This window comes from Bactrocera neohumeralis, chromosome 2, assembly GCF_024586455.1.
Source record: "Bactrocera neohumeralis isolate Rockhampton chromosome 2, APGP_CSIRO_Bneo_wtdbg2-racon-allhic-juicebox.fasta_v2, whole genome shotgun sequence".
Classification (NCBI taxonomy): Eukaryota; Metazoa; Arthropoda; class Insecta; order Diptera; family Tephritidae; genus Bactrocera; species Bactrocera neohumeralis.
In genome coordinates this window covers 10,861,170-10,878,474 of record NC_065919.1, presented here as the reverse complement: position 1 = coordinate 10,878,474, position 17,305 = coordinate 10,861,170, and the positions used below count along the sequence as shown (strand labels likewise).

Here is a 17,305-nt window from a genome sequence, read left to right as displayed (position 1 = left end):
ACTTTTTATTTTATTAATAAATATCTTAATAATGGTCATACAAGTCATCACTAAAATATTTATTTCCTTGAATATTTCGCATATTTAAATATTTTTAAATTTAGAAACGAACTAAAAATAGCTTTTAATCTTCAAGTGAGCAATAGACGAAAGAGATGGTTTGTCATAGTTAAAATGAAATTTGAAAGGTGTCTTTTTGCATTTTTTTCATGGAAATATTTTGCCATTGTTATTTTAATTGATTATACAATTGAATTTTATTACCATGGACTAGTTGTTGTGACTAAGTGTGAAGTACCATATTTAGAAATTCAAGACAGTACATACTGAAAGTCATCTTATTTTAACTGGATTTGGAAAAATCGACCCACAACTTGTTCCATGTCCCAGCAAGAGTTATACTGTATATATGTATGTCTCGGAGAAAAGTTGCAGTGCCGATTAAAAAATTTAAATTGTATTGTTAGATAATCGCTTAGCACTGCTAACGCTGGGGGCTTTCGTTAATAGACACGTATAAAAATGCTAATAACTTATATTTTTTCATATTTTAAGCATTAAAGAATTCTAAATAATAGTTTATTTATTTTACATTGATATTTAATAATATATTGTATATATGCTTACCTGTTTTAATAATTTTCTTAAGAGTTTCTTAGCGAAAATTACGCCATTAAATATAAAATCAAAATAATATTTATCCTTAAACTAGACGATAGTCTATAATCTTTTTAAATATAAAAATTCCTTCGTACACGATTAAAACTATATAATGATAGCAATATATTTTTATTTAAATATTTATATTTCACCGTGAATAAATAAGATTATAGCGCCATCTGTCGGCATTTATTTTGAGCTTTACTCCGAAACAACAATGGCGGACAATTTGACATATGTCAAACTTTTTGACGGATTTGGCAACACTGTCGCGCCTAACCTTCCTTTCTACATTCATTTCTTTGCGGTGTACACGTGTTTTTCAAGATGGCACCCGTCGAAAATGCAAAAAAATCCGCGAAAACGGGCAAAAAGAACCATAAACACCCGGTGAACAAATATCTGAGTGGAGGAATTCTTCGTTACTCCAAGAGCCAGGTAAAAACTGTGAAAATGTGATTGAGAAAAAGACATTTAAAATTTTAGTACAGCGCCTGAAGGAGGGGATGGCTTTATTGTGCGTCTGTGCTATAGAACCACATTGCGTGGGTTCTAATTGGAACATGTATATTTAAGTGAGCCAGCTTTCTAAAAATATTATTGAAGCTAAAATATTTCGAAGTGTTTTGTGCGTACATTAAAACGAGGATGTCGAGTGTCAAAAATGTGTTTAGGTTGTTTGCCAACATGTGTATATACACTAACATTAAAAATAACACCTTTTTTTTAGTTGATTATAACGTCATATCATTTTTTTTCAGATGTACAAACGTCGTGCTCTCTATCGTTTGAAGAATGTTAAGCAGCCAATCGTACCTAAAACCAAGCAACCCATCAAGAAGGTGAAGAAGATCAATGGACCCAAAAACGGTGGTGAACGTACCGTATACCTAAAGAAACCCAAGGCTAATTACCCAACCAAACGTTTCGTTAAGAAGCGTCCAGCTAAGTCGCTGTTCAGCAACCACAAGCGCAACATTCGTCGCAATCTCACCCCCGGACGTGTGCTGATTTTGTTGGCTGGCCGTCACCAAGGCAAACGTGTTGTGTTGTTGAAGGTGTTGAGCTCTGGACTGTTGCTGGTAACTGGTCCATTTGCATTGAACTCCTGCCCATTGCGTCGCATTTCGCAGCGCTTCGTTATCGGCACATCTTCTAAAGTGAATTTGGGTGACTTGAAAGTCCCAGAGCACTTGAATGATGCCTATTTCCGTCGCTTGAAAATCAAGAAGGACAAGAAATCTGGTGAGGGTGATATCTTCGCTGTCAAGAAGGAACGTTTCGTTCCCAACGAACAGCGCAAGAAGGATCAAAAGGAAGTTGATGCTGCTGTGTTGAAAGCTATCAAGGCGCACCCAGAAGGCAAATTCTTCAAGAAATATCTGCAAAATATGTTTGCTTTGCACTCATCGCAATACCCTCATCGCTTGCGATTCTAAATATCGCATTAGGGTAAAGTGTATGAATGTTGAACAACATTCAGGTCTTCTGTAGGATTTCCGTTTTTTAATTTTTATGTCAACACAAACTAAAAGATAAAAATATAAAATTTTTAAAAATTGGAATACGAATTGTATGAATTCAATGGGGAACAATATTTAGGTCGAAATTCGCATCGTTAATAATTAAAGCAAAGGGAGAAAATATAATTTTTTTGTTGTGTTAAAAAGGTTAATTTCTGCATAAGAAGTTCTTTGTTATGAATATTCGATCTTTAAGTGCACAATGAAATGGTTCCCATTTTAAAATAAATACTTGTATTCCAGCAAAGGCAAAATCAGGAAAGAGTTATAAAAAACCGATTTCTAAAATTTTTGCAAGCAATTTTAACTCTAAATTTATCATCACCTTATGAGTATGCACAAAAACAACTGGAAGCGTAGAACAAACAGTTGGATATGGTTTTGGGTAGCTTTGTGGCAAGTATAAATCGACGTCGAATATTAGATGAAATGTCAATTTTTATTGGCTACTACAAGCAACAGCTACTATAAATCAAATTTACACAAATTTTATATTTCATTATATTGTTGCACTTTATTTTTTATAACGTCTCGATTTCGCATACATCTGTAAACATGTACGTCAAACAAATAAACAATAGTAAATGGACAATATATGTATGTACATACATACATATGTATGTCAGCATAAAAAAAATCGTAGGTACATTAGCCAATAGTCGTTCAAAATATAAATAAACAAGCATTCTTAAATAAATCTCATGCTTAGCATCTTTAAGGAGATTCTACAGATTGTAGTTAATCTATTTATTCCAATCCTAAGGCATATTTAAACTTGCGTCTGCCCTGTATATACCACATAGTCTCATGATACGATCGTGGCAATATCTCATGTACAGAATCGTTAGCTTTATAAGTACTATAAAATAAATTTGTAGTTACTTGACCACCACTTGTGTCTAAGACATCAGCAACTGTCATTATTTGTACATAATTCATTTCGGTATACACAATGTAGGAGGTCAATTTTATAAAGGATGTAACTGGCACTGGCTTCTCGAAACTTATATCGCAAATATGCGTTAATTTGGGGCGATTACCACAGTAGAGGAAAGCAGCGGTCCAACTGTTTTCTAGAGCTAGACGCATCAGAAATCCACCGAAGACAGTGTTATGTGCATTACGATTATCCGGAAATGATGGTATTGTTGTAACTGTACTCCATTCGGACATCCAACGTGCATTTGAGGGAAGCCATCGTTTGTTCAACTCCATGGTGTTAGTGTGTGTTGTTCGCTTGTAGATATCATACATTAAACTTTGTTCGAAATCATTCGGTTCCACTTTAAAAATAGATTGCGCTTGTATCAATTGGCGACGTTTTTTGCGTGCCTCACCACCGGAAAGAATCTGTTTCTCTTCCTCCGTAGCTGGTGTAATGGGATTGACTGGAGCTGATCCAGTATTAGTAGCATTTCGTGCAGCCATTAGAAAAAGTGCACGCGTTATCTTTTTATATACGCCTTGGTACTTTTGTTCCAACCAAACAACAATTTCCATTGAACTTCGTCCTACCCAAGACACATGGCCGGAAATGCGTATATCTTCTTTGACATCCGTTGTCAAGTTGCTAAAGGTAATCTTGTCCACCAAAATAGTAACGAACGTATATGGGAGATCAACATTCGCTGGTAAGTTGGGCACTTTGACGTGCTGATGGCAGACCCAAACTAAAAAAATATAACGTAAATATTTACTAAATACGTTATAATTGGGGTTTTTACTATTTTCGAATAATTACTAAATTTCATTAAATACAAGAACTCACTTTCTAAGATTCGTTTAAATATTAAAAGAACTATGTACCTGCAAACGCGTCTAAATCTTCCATTAAACGGCCCATACGTACGTTTCCCAAGTGGGAGACATAGTTATCCTGCAATCTCAAATCGGTGCTTAACGGAAGTAGTGCGGATGTGAATGAATCCTGCATTGAACGTGCTGGTAAATCCTCTGGTTTTGGCGTATACTTTAGTAAATGTTCACGACTTTTTGGTATGGGATGGTAGCCTCTTTCCAAACCCAAGTGCTGTATTATCTCACTCCTAACTGTAATAGTTGTGAAGTTTTGTATATAGTACATACATACATATGTAGTTTGTAAGCATAAATAGTTAAATGTATTATTGCGGTTTAACCTTGATCCATGGTATATTTCGGATCCGATACATCCACGCCTTTTAACGCCGTTACGAAATTCGCCGATCTTAAAACAAATAAATATTATATTTACATAATTACGGTTGTTTGCAAGTATGTGAAGTGGAAAATTTTTGCGAAACTTACAGTTGAACCGGAATTGGCAATGATTGCTTACGCATCAAAATGCGCGAACAAAGTTGCAAAGTCCGAAACATTTTTTATGTAATATTTAGATGTACTTTAATATAATAGTCTTGACTTTGATAAGTCTGATTTCAATTTGTTTACGAATTTTGTCTACCAACCAATCTTCAAACTCTCTGCAAATTTTACAATAATCAATTGTAGTTGTTTTATGCCTCAGTTAGTGACGCACGTAGAATGTCACCGTAAACGTTCGCCGTAAAGACGTTCGTAGCAAACCGTCGATTGCATGTGTTCCCGGTTTTATGTTTTTTATATTTTCTAGTTTAAACGGTGTCATTTAATATTTTTGATCAGTGCGGCAGACTGTTATAAATATATTGGCTAATTTTTATAGCTTTTCAAATGTGCGTTGGAATTTATTCGATTGTTAGTGACGAACAAACGAAAAAATCTTCGTTCGCGCTATGCGATAGTCATAATAATTTCATCGTATGTAACTAGTTGCACCCTTAATTTTATCTTCTTGTAGATTGCGTATATACGTATATATTTAAATATTTAATAATAACAAGTAAGGAAGAGATAAATTCGGGTGTAACCGAAAATTTTGTACTCTTGTAACTTGCAAGGATTAAAGCCTGGGAAGTACTTTCAAGTAGATATAAGAAAAATACGCATATTGGCCGATATACGCGGTATAAAGTCACCCGGAATAAACAATAAAATAAAACGATTATACCCTGTAGCAACATGTTTCAAGAGATACATATATTCAAGAAGTACGATCTAATGACGCCGCCGGCCCATAAACCGCACCAAACCATAAAATTTTCGGGATGCAATGGAGACTTATGGAGTAGGTGTGTATTTCTACCTGACCAATAACACATATTTTGCTTACTGACGAAGCCATTCAGCCAGAAATGAGCTTCATCGCTGAAAACGATTTTTCGATGAAAATCGGGATCATTTTTAAGGTGTTGCTCAGCCCAATTCACGCACATACGACAATTCTGGTGGTCAAGCGGGTTCAGTTTTTGCGTCGATTTGATCTTGTAAGGATGTAGGCCAAGATCTTTTCGCAAAATTCGCTACAGCGACGTCACAGAGATGCCCAACCCTTGAGAACGACGTGTGAGAGACTGATTTGGGTCTACCTCAATGCTTCTGATGCGCTAGCGGCAGCAATATTCTCGACACTACGTGCTCTTCTTTGTCTCAATGGCAAGGGAACATTTTGTACTGTGACTGTGGATGCAATTTTTTCCACTAGACGCTCAATTGTTGATCTGACAGGACAATTATGACGACCATAAATTGGACGTAGCGCTCATAAAGTTGAGGCCGCTGACTCCGAATTTCGTAATAGAAAATTTTAATAATTTTGAATCATTGCTGGATCGTATATCTTTCTATGATGAAATGGCAAACCTTACTGAAGAGAAATGTCAAAAGATCGGTAAAAATATGGCGAGGTCTACTTTTGTAGCGTCCCTAACGAAAATCTCGTTATATCTGCCAGTCCGGGTCAAATTTGATCCAATGGTAAAAAGTCGTTTTTTGATACATGGCACGCAGCATAAATAAAATATGCCAAAATAATTGCATTACACACTGACTTTGTCTTTAAGCGTTCGTTTTTTATTTGGCACTAGTCAGAAATGTACACATATTCATTAATTATTATCACAATTAATATATACTTTTAAAATTCGTTACAATTTAATACAGTTTTCGCAATAACAACTTCTATTAGCTTATAAAATGCATTCTAAATAAATTATTACATTAAAAATTAGTGATAAATGAATTCATACAATAATTATGATAACTTAGATCTTTTAATAAATATTCGCGATTAGGATGCTTAACGGTTTACCAATCAATGTAACGTGTTTGTAAGAAATAAAAATTTGAAAATGATTTAAGGCTTTATTATTTATGAACATAAGAATTTCACAAAGAGCGCGCTGCTCATTAACTTATTTCCAGCTTATAGAAGTATTTATACATATTACCGCTAGTTAACATACATACATATTTACTATATAAGTATGTATACACACACTAGATTTAATTAACTTGCTTTGGCAAATTGATTTGAATAAAATTTTCTACTTCCGTTCATTAACACTACAACATTATCTACATATTTTTCATATTCTTTGTTTACAGTTACTCGTACATATATTTAAATATTACTGTATGTCACTTAATCTAACGAGTTGAGTTAAAACCACAAATCATACTCATCATTCACCTCTCAATTGCAGAGGAGAATGCATTTGTATGTACATATGTATGTATGTAGATGAGCCACAGCAGCTGTACATTTGGTATGTACCATAAGTAAGTTGGTTTGTGCTTAGAGATATTCATAAAATATGATCCAATAAATGGCGTTGAGACCGGCGAATAGCGCCGGGAAGAGTACCCTCGATGTGCGATCAATATAAATGGCACGCTTCAGACGCTCTTGCTGTGGCGTAAGCTTTGGTTTAGGCGGCTCAGGCTCTGGCGGTGGCGGCGGTGGAGGTGGCGCAATAGTTGGGGTGAGTATTATGCGCGATTCTTGACGCGGTATCCAAGGACCATCGGCGTCGAGTGGCGGCCGAACAACACGCCGTGTGTGCACAACCTGTAAAGTGTGTCATTAAGAAAATTATGTTGTAGCCAAAGATTTGTAACTCAAAAAGGTTATGTTGTTATGAAACTGTCAGCTATAGCTATAGTTTTATATGGTTCATAACTTGAAATATGATTCTCAAAAGGTTAGAAAGCGTTTTAATTTAAAACGTTCTGTACAAAGTTCCCCAAACAGAATATGTGAAATCACTTTCGTCCATTTTTTCCTGAGAATAAGATATTTTCTCGAAGTAAAACGTAGTTTCTGTGTAAATTCAGAGTGTCGACTAATTCTATAACAAATTTTATTAAAATCCCTTCCGCCGTTTAGTCGTGAAGAAGTAACAAACATTCCCACTCACAAACTATCGTCTCTTAATAGTATGAAATAAAATAATAAACAATATGTATCAAACATATAGTCTAAACATATCTGTTTATGTGGTGACATCAATATGCTCTGAACTTCAATCTGAGATATATTGTAACCTTTTGGAGAAAGGAATTGCCTAAGAGGCATATATGTACATATGTACTATCATTCGTTTTGTGTGTGTTGGGATGGCAGAAGGGTTCATGATAATTATTTTTCTGATCTAAATACTCTTGAGAATTTAATTATCTTCAATGATAACTTGATTTTAAGACTTCTGTCAGGTCGCCAGGAAGGTTAGTTGTTATGGCTACGTTGATAATGACTATGTTTGCTCCCCTTATAAATGACAATAATCCACAGTTTCAAGTTTCAGTTTCGCATATGATGACATATGATGAAATTACAGTTATCTTATTTTTACTCACCCGCTTATTTTTGGTCATTTCGTCGAATATTTTCTCAATTTTCTCTATCTTTTCGTCCGGCACCACTTTGGCGGGTGTGATCGCTGGTGCCGGTGTGGGTGCTGTGGCTGGCGGTTTTTCTGGTTCTTTTTTCGCACCTTCCGGTACTGGTTTCGGCGGATAAGCCATTGGTTTCGGTATGGGCGTATCACTCAACACAATATTTATTAGGCAATATTCCATTAGCGCCATAAAAACAAATACCGTACAAACGGACATGAATGCATCGACCGCCTTTAAGTAGGAAACCGGCGGCAGAGATGATTGCGACTTCGCATGTTGCGTGGACAAGGTCAACAGCGAGGTGACGCCTAATGTAACACGCGCTGGCGCAGCTTCCGGCTTGATCCAAAACGAGACCCAAGACATTATAACAATCATACAAGTCGGTATATAAGTGTTGAAAACATAGTAGACGAGGCGACGTTTCAGCGTAAAAACGACCTCGAGACAAGTGAAATTGCCCGTCGAATACACTTGAGTGCAATCTGTGAGAATAATGTACTAATTATAAGAGTATTCTTTTAAGTTTACATGAATAGTATGTGTCCAACCTGCCGTTTCATTTCGTATCAGCGCCACTTGCGGCAATTCAATATTTTCATCTACTACTAAAGGCGTCGTGGGATCCCACTGAAAGATCATGTCGTCCGTTGTGTGTGACACTACACAAAATGAAAAATACAAACATAAGTAATTAAACCAACAAATTAGTAATGATTTTACGTTAGTTCGGACTTACAACTTTCCATCTGCAGTTTGCATTCCTGTGTATCATGTGGATAAATGGCGAAATTCATGATGCATGACAATTTCAGTGTTAGCTTCACCATATAAAGTATGGTCTTATCCTTGTACAACCACATGTAGTGATTAGGAATGGTCATGGTTTGAAAAGTCACCGATTTGGCATTCTTGAAGAATGAATCCGGTCGCCACATATTCTTTAGCCAATCGACTTCTAGTAATCTGTACTCTTGTGTCATGTTCTCGGGCAGTCGCAAGCGATGATCCTTCCAGGTTTGTGCAAAAAACACATCCGCGACATAAGTCATAGAGTTCTCGTCGATCGAATCGAGACCCATTACGGTGACGTGAAAATAAACAATTGTTGGTTGTCCATCCTTTTTGGGTGGACGCATTTTATCATATCGTTTTATGTCCTCGGGCAAAATATCTGTTATCGCTAAACTTTGCCTTTCATTTGTGTTGTGTAGAAGATTGTTGATGATTAGTTCAAGAAACGAAAAATATTAGCAACAGTGTTAACTTACTGGTATTCGCCCGTTGTGAATTTCTCTAAACATATTGAAAATATTACCAAGAGAAATATTTGATATTCCATAACTGTAAGAAAAGAAAAGGATTTGTTAAAAAAAATATAAATCTTAATAATTTTTGGAGATTATAGCCTTGTCTTGGACAATATACTCTGTTAAATTTTGAGTAGCTACATATACAAGTATCTTGTAAAATAAAAAAGTTGTCCACACAAAAACTTGATCGGTCAGTTTGTATAGAGGTTATATGCTTTAGTGATCCGATCTGAACAAAATGTTTGGAGATTATAGCCTTGTCTTGGACAATAATCTTTGTCAAATTTCGTGAAGATTTTCGTCGAATAAACAAGGTTCCTTTACAAGAACTCGATTTTGATCGAATATGCGACCTTTCTTTCTGGGTGGCTCAAACCTCGTGCAAACTGTATATACCCTGTTTAGGATATACAAATATTTTGAAATAAGAAAATATTGTTTTGCCCACCCCATCCATCCATCTCTGATATGTTTTCGCCGCGGAGAATATTAATAATATTATTAGTTTATTGTCGATATACGAGTAAGCAGGAACGAAATGAAGGATGAATAGTAAGTCAAGGCATAATACCTATTCCGATCAGTGAGGTTTATATTTAGTATAACAGACTGATTATAAGAATCAGCATTAAACTACACTGTGAAACTCACAACACAAGTACTAAACGAATGACGGGCTTACGTAACCCAAACGATCCGGACAGTTCTATGGTGTATCCGGATGGATATATGGCACAGGGTTTGTCCGGAAAGTAATAGGACTGATTTTCTTCCGCCGCGACTGTACTTCGGAGTGTGCGCGCACAAACTGGATTCGGTAGAGGGCGTTCCTAGCTAACGAACGAGCGGCTGGTCAGTTGTCTCCGAGCACCTGGAGAGTCAGGACGAACATTTTCGCGTGACGTGTTTCTGTGAGTGGTGCAAGCCAAATATGCAGCGTTCGTTAGAGCAGAGGTACGCGATTAAATTCTATGTGAAACTCGGTAAATCTGCGACAGAGACGTTTGATATGATCAATCAGGCTTATCCAGAAGTTGCTTTAGCAAGAAGTGGTGTGTTTCAGTGGCACCAGGCTTTTTTGGAGGACCGGGAAGAGGTCGGGGATGAAGACTGTGCTGGGAGACCTGCGACTTCGACAAAAACCGACAATGTAACTCGTGTGCGCAAAATTTTGAACTCAGACCGTCGACTGAGTATTCGTTTAATTGTCCAGATGTTAAATTTATCAAAATCTGTGGTTCATGACATTGTGATGGAGCACTTGAACATGCGCAAGTTGTGCGCGAAGATGGTGCCAAAAGTGCTCCCTGACGACCAGAAATTGCGGCAAGTGGAAGTGTGCCAAGAAAATTTGAACATGTGTGAAAGTGACCCCCAATTTTTGAATAACGTAATCACAGGTGACAAGTCATGGATCTTTGAGTATGATGCCGAGACAGAGAGGCATTTTGAAACGACAGAGGGATACAAGCAGCATACACCTCGGCTCTCAAGGCTATTCTGGAGAATGCTTTCCGTGACGTCTTCAATGTTTGGAAATCGTCCTGGCAGCGCTGCATCGACGCAGAAGGAGCCTATTTTGAAAGTTTTTAAAGAATTGTAACGATTGGTTCAATAATTTTTTTTAAATCGATTCAGTCCTATTACTTTAAGGACAAACGCTGTACATCCGTCGAATAGACTTAACTAGCATTTAACAAATATAGTTGTCCATCGGTTTAATAACAACAATATAAATTGAACTCCAAACACCCAACAAAACATTTAATTCTCATAGTCAAATTTTTATGACTTCTTGACTTCCATCAGTGTCTCAGAAACAATATTAAATAATTGATCAGTGATTAATTAAGTCAAAGTCTTAACCTTTTCACTTTCCCAAGCTAAGTATTTTATTATTATTTTACTTTGTGTAAATATTAGTCGCACACTGTCAAGGTGAGGAAGGACCGAACACGTAGAGAATGTAAATAGGAAATCGCTAACCTGAAAATGCGATGTATCCTTGAAGTAAGGCTTAAGACGGCGGAAATAATTTCAAAATCCTTTCAACCAGTGTCACTGACAATGACAATCGAATTGAAAACGGAAATAACAAAATATTCATTAACAATGAGGAATTACCTTGACAGCTGCGTAATTATATGGATAGTTCGCGCAGATCCAGAAATAGTATCAAGGCATGCAAAGATTTTCAATCACACACGCATACGCACATACAAACATACATGCATGTCTTACTAATATTCCCATACATATAAATCATACACACACACAGACAAATTACGTCGAATGCGTTCATAAATATGTATGCCTTAGTATAAAATATTGAAAGCAATATTCAAATGAATTCAAACACAAAAAGAAAAAACAAAAAACAAAAATAATAAAAGTCAACGACGCATATTTCCTCACCGCCAAAGGCTGGAAGTCTTGGCAAGGTTTGTGGTTTGCACTAGACCTTCTTGCAGCTGTGTGACGGTCACAATAGCGACTTAATTCACAATTAAAACCACTTGACTAGAGTGGCCGCCACAAGTATCTGTATGCGCTTTTATGGCGCATTGTCATGGCATGAAATGCGGTGATGCTCGCATCAACGTTGTCTCGGAGGTCGACTTGAGTATGTGTTGGGGTCGTTGTCTAGCGTCAACGATGCCAGCAGTGCCGATTAGGCATTTGAGAAAAAGGTTAGGAGAAAATCGACATTCAAAATCGTAAGCAAACCGCAAGGACACTTTGAACAAAAAATTGCTTGGGCGTAGGCAAAAACATGCTATTTAAACAAATTTGCATTATGAGTACACCGTGACGTATGAGCAACACAGCATTTACCTATAAGGCACCTCGGTGAATGTGAATTCGGTTTAAATAAAAATTAATGAATTTCAAAAAAAATGTATTTTTTCGCTTTTTTTCAGTATTGTTGCTTGAAAATTCAATGTGTTACCCGGGTATGCTCTCTGTTGACGTAAGGGTTAGTTGTTAGTTTTTGGTCATATCTAAGTTCCAGGTGGTCCAGTTCGGCTCAGATTTAACCACAATACGTAAAACCCTTCAGACTAGGCAATCATGAAATTTCACGTTGATCGGACTTACGGATCCAGAGATATGGGTTAAACGACGCATAACTTTTAAAGAAATGATTTTGGGAAAAAAATTATTAAGTTTTTGTAGAGCGGAAAATTTTGTATTAGCATATAGTTTTTTAAACTTGAAAGTATATAGTAGTAGCTTAAGGGGTTACATGGGTTTCCTCGGGTAAAAAACAACGTTGTTTCAACAATTTTTTTCTCATATAAAAAATTAAATATTTTATTAAAAAATTATATTGTTACAAATATGGATTATTAACAAAGAAATTTTGAAATTTTTGGAAAAAAAATATTTTAAACTCGGCCACTGCAACATCAGACAATTTTACAAAAAAATTTCAGTGATAATTTTCAACTTCAAAAACACAGTTTCGAGAAAAACGCGTTTAAAGAAGGCGCACTTAGCCTAGCTAGTCTCGAGAGCACAAGTTCTCAAGGCTGTATCGCCGAAACTATTACTCGAATTAACTTTAGAAATAGACAACAAAAAAAATCGATTTTTTGAAACTCGTAAACCCATGTAAGCCCTTAAAGCAAATTATCAAAGAACGAAATAGATATATGATGAAGCCAGGCTTAAATTGAAGAAAAGTTTGTCTACGTTGGGTGATTTCTTTTAGCAGGAAAGCTGAAACTTCTGGCGGCATCTGCAAAAGTATTAAATTTGAAAACCGTCGCTCTGTGTCCAGTCAGGTCTATACGGCGAATGACTCAACAAATCGATGTTTTGAGTGCTCAAAAATATAGTTGTTTCAGTCGATGTGTGAAAGCTCTCATCGTCACGGTCATGTTATCCGTCTTCGGCGGTTGGTTTTCCTGATTTCTTGAAACACAACTGGCAAACAAATGGTTGTTTACTACTAAGAATTTTCTGTTCTGCGCTGTTCGAATGGTATGGTCGCGACATGTCCAGTTTTTCTTAAAAAACAGGGAGCCGTAATGCTTGGAGTGCTTTCTGGAAACACTCGTACAATCGACTGCTGTTTATTTTAGGGCTCATGCGCATAAATCTTCGATTCATCACCTGTTACGATGTCATAAACGTGTTTCGAAGCTCCGCCTTCGTATTTTTCTATATTTCTCTCGACCAATTGGCATGAGCCTTCTTTAGAGCGATTGACAAATTATGTGGGCCCCAACGTGAACAAATTCTTTTAGAGTCAAATGTTCATGCAATATTAAATGTGTGCTGTCCCACTAATGCTTAACTTTGTCTTAATCCCACGAAAGTTCACATGACGATATCATTATGTACGTCAAGAAATAACTGAAATTAGGCAAATCGTTGAATTAAAGGGTTGCAAGTCAGGAAAAACGCATTTTTTTAGGGAATTTTTATTTGAAGTGGCATTTTATTTTATAAATAAATAAAAATATTGTGTAATAATGGAATGTACTTTAATAAACGACGATTCATTTTGAAATTTCGTAGTCGACTGTCATGAGGACCGAAACCGATACAGTTCTCATGACAGTCGGCTCTAAGTAACCAGGTTGGACACAGATTTTTATACGCCATGGACTGTCAACTGTGCACCATTCATCGAAATTACTTCAGGAATGTTTCTGTCGCTGCAACAACAACAGAACCTCCGAGAAAAGGCGTCTGATCGTGAGAAAAATTGTTTCCAAAAACCAAAAAAGTTTATTACGTATATTGCTATAGGTGCAAACAGGCAATTACAGAAAGGCTAGTCACAATTGTTATTTTTGAGAAAATGGCGACTTTTAAAGAAAAGTCGTTTCTTTGTAAAAAAAAAAAATTTCAAAGTGGCTTAAAAAATCGAAGTTATTATCTAAGTAGGCCTTCTGAACTGTTTAAAAAATGTGCTCCGCAAACAATTTGGCATTAAAATTAAAAGTTCTTTCCACACAAAGACATTTTTCAAGTCTTTCTCAGCACATTATAAAGATCTGTGGTTTATAACGGAACTTCAAAATTATTTAAGACCACGAATTTTTGTTTTTAAATTCAATAGTTTAAATATTCAAAAGTATCTATGTAAGGAATTTTTCAAAAGTCACTTTATTTATTATTATGTGGCAACTGGTCCAGTTTAGCGCACGACTGCAACAAGCTGAACTTAAAGGGATTACATGGGTTTACGGGTATCAAAAAATCGAATCGAATTTTTTATTAACGTATTAAATTCTACAACACTTCGAAAATATTGTCCTAAACTTAAAAGCTAATCCGAGTAATAGTTTCGGAGATACAGCCTTGAGAACTTGTGCGTTCGAGGCAAGTTAGGCTAAGTGCGCCGTCTATAAACGAGTTTTTTTCGAAGCTGTGTTTTTGAAGTCGGTTGGCAAGATTTTTCGAGAACTACTCAACCGATGTTCACAAACTTTTACACAGTTATTTGAAATACAATTCTTAAAGACTTGGACGAAGTTTTTTATTTCGATTACAACTATTTGAAAAAAAATGTCGCGAAATGTCGCGAAATTTTAATTTTTTTGTAAAAATGTTTGCCAAAAATGCAATTTTCAATTTCTTTTCCTTTGTCCAAGTTGTCAGTTAAGGTTTTAACTAAAACACGTATATTTTTCACTTTAGATGATTTTGTAAGGAGTTATCCTGCCAACGTGCGCGATTCTTTTTTCCGAGGGGTCACCGGAAATGGCGTTGCAATGACCGAGCTTAAAATATTTTTTTTTTCAAAAATTTCGAAATTTCTTTGTTAATAGCGTATGTTTGTCACAATAAAAAATTCAAATAAAATATTTAATTTTTTATATGAGAAAAAATTTTGAAAAAGCCGTTTTTTACCCGAAAAACCCCATGTAACCCATTAGCGCATATAATATTAAACGCTTTTTTCTCGTAATTACTTTTGCAGTTGCCACGATATCTTTAGTTATAATAAGCGGACTTACTTTAAATATAGACAGAATTTACTTCAATATCTCTCTAACACATGAAGCAACAAAAGAATGCAAAATTGAAATTTGTTATATTCTTAAAAAATTCGACGAAGTTCGAAAATTAAAGAAAGAGTCGACTTTTAATTTTAAGTAGCCACCATTTTATGATTTTTTTTCAGTTTTCAGTTACTTGGGTTACGACATTCGTACTAATCGAGCTTCAATTATTGTTTTATTTTTCAGTTGACTACAAGGTTAGAAATCATGGTAACGTGGACACGGTCTTTTCTTCGTCTACTTCAAGTACGCATAACTCAATGAAAAATAAAATTTTGAAATTAGTTTCGTGTTCTTTTCAAACTTAAATAACCAAATGATAAAAATGGTGAGTAAAAGTTTTTAATGCTGTTTTATCAAACCTCGAAATTTGAACATACATACATGTAGATGCATGGTAGTCGAAAAAGTCTTTTCGTATTTTATCAATAGATGTCGTTGCAGTCGTATATCGCCCGTGCTACCAATCACATTGTGTCATACCATATAGTGTTGGAAAGGTGAGATTTTAAGCTTCATTTAACCACAAAAAATTAAATTCGGGGAAGTGGAAAAAGAGTTACAGCTAATCAAAAATGAGTGAAAATGATGAAGAAATTCGCTATATTTTGAAATTTTTGTATAAAAAGGGAAGAATGCCACGCAAGCCACCAATGAAATTTGTGAAGTTTACGGAGACGATGCGGTATCAGTTCGTGTAGCACAACAAGGGTTCGCTCGCTTCCATTCTGGAAATTTCGAAATTTCGATGAGAGTTTCACACTGATGGAATAATGTCTCTAGCGGAAAAATGGCAAAAAGTGGTCGACCAAAATGGTACATATTTGTTTATTTATTTATTAGTATAAATATAAAAAAAAGTTTGATTAGAAATACGAAAAGACTTTTTCGACTACGCAATCAAATTTTGAAATTATTTGCTTTTATTATTTTTCAATTATAAATAAGCAAATGACAAACAAATTTTAGTAAATTTGTAAATTCTTTTTTATCCAAAGCAAAAAAACCTTCGAAATTCGAACATAGAAAACTAAAGAATTTCTAGAAATTTCGCCAAAAAGTACGAGAAATGATTATGCATATTTTTTATTATTTTTTTTTCGATTTCCATTTAACCAATTACAAATGTGGCCACTTTTATTTTTTATAATAGCTTCATTGCATTTATTATCGCAGTTTTTTAGCTTTTCTCCATATTTATTTTAACTTAATTTGTTTACTTATTCAACTTACCGAAGCGTATATTTTATGTAAAATTGAGCAATTTTTATATGCGAAAGTTCTATTTGCCAATTTCAAACTCGCATTCACAACAATTACTATTATATTTTCATTATTGCTTTATAGCTTGTAGCTTCTGGAAAACACTTCAATTTTTTCACAGACAAACTTATGTAACACCGTAGGCGTACTTTAGTGCTTTCACACAACAAGAGCGCGTTTTGGCGTTAAGCACGAATATTTGCTAAACATATTCGAAATTATTTTATTTCTTTGAAAACGAACTCATTTTATTTAGTAATAAAAAAATTGTGGAATTTAGCAATTTTTATAGCAAGTCTTTGATTGCCTTAATCGCTTTGAAGTTGCTTTCACTTTTCGATTTGCACGTCTAATTGCGCTGAACATCCGCCGCTGACTGGCGGTTACAACGTTGAGATTTGAATTTAAACCCAGTAAATTCAGAAACTGAGACAAAAGCATCCGCAGCCCGTGCAGCAGAGCTGAAGCAATGCAACGCTCGTCGCTAAGCAGTAAGTAGCTAATACACATACGTTGCAGGGCGCTGGAGTGCTGATACTCATTGGCATCTGCGTGCGCCTCGGTGGTGGGCACTTGACGGATGCGGATGAGACAGCGGCGCTGCTGCTACGCTGTTGTTGTTATTGTTGTTGCAATGCTATGTCGCTGAGATGGAAAATACTTTTAATCTCTGAAATTTGCTTGCACTTTCCTTCCGGCCACGTAGACTGGGTAGGTATGCATGGAATGTGTATGTATGTATATATATATATATATATATATAAATATG

General features: G+C 35.6%; 3 protein-coding genes across 3 annotated transcripts; 1 reads left to right on the top strand and 2 right to left on the bottom strand.

The window, feature by feature from the left end:
- Positions 1-942: 942 nt before the first annotated feature.
- LOC126751440 (60S ribosomal protein L6) lies at positions 943-2,225 on the top strand. Its single transcript, XM_050461707.1, has 2 exons — positions 943-1,098; positions 1,422-2,225. The coding sequence occupies exons 1-2, from the start codon at positions 988-990 to the stop codon at positions 2,097-2,099; spliced, it is 789 nt and encodes a 262-aa protein (XP_050317664.1). The 5' UTR covers positions 943-987; the 3' UTR covers positions 2,100-2,225.
- Positions 2,226-2,670: 445 nt separating this feature from the next.
- On the bottom strand, positions 2,671-4,676 carry LOC126751434 (acyl-coenzyme A thioesterase 9, mitochondrial-like). Its single transcript, XM_050461698.1, has 4 exons — positions 4,470-4,676; positions 4,322-4,389; positions 3,990-4,232; positions 2,671-3,853 (listed from the first exon to the last, which is right to left on the bottom strand). Exons 1-4 carry the CDS (start codon positions 4,538-4,540, stop codon positions 2,931-2,933), a joined length of 1,305 nt encoding a protein of 434 aa, XP_050317655.1. The 5' UTR covers positions 4,541-4,676; the 3' UTR covers positions 2,671-2,930.
- A 1,398-nt stretch (positions 4,677-6,074) lies between these two features.
- On the bottom strand, positions 6,075-16,927 carry LOC126751433 (glycine receptor subunit alpha-4). Its single transcript, XM_050461697.1, has 6 exons — positions 16,507-16,927; positions 9,212-9,284; positions 8,680-9,134; positions 8,492-8,602; positions 7,899-8,425; positions 6,075-7,110 (listed from the first exon to the last, which is right to left on the bottom strand). The coding sequence occupies exons 2-6, from the start codon at positions 9,280-9,282 to the stop codon at positions 6,838-6,840; spliced, it is 1,437 nt and encodes a 478-aa protein (XP_050317654.1). The 5' UTR covers positions 9,283-9,284; positions 16,507-16,927; the 3' UTR covers positions 6,075-6,837.
- Between the last annotated feature and the right edge of the window lie 378 nt (positions 16,928-17,305).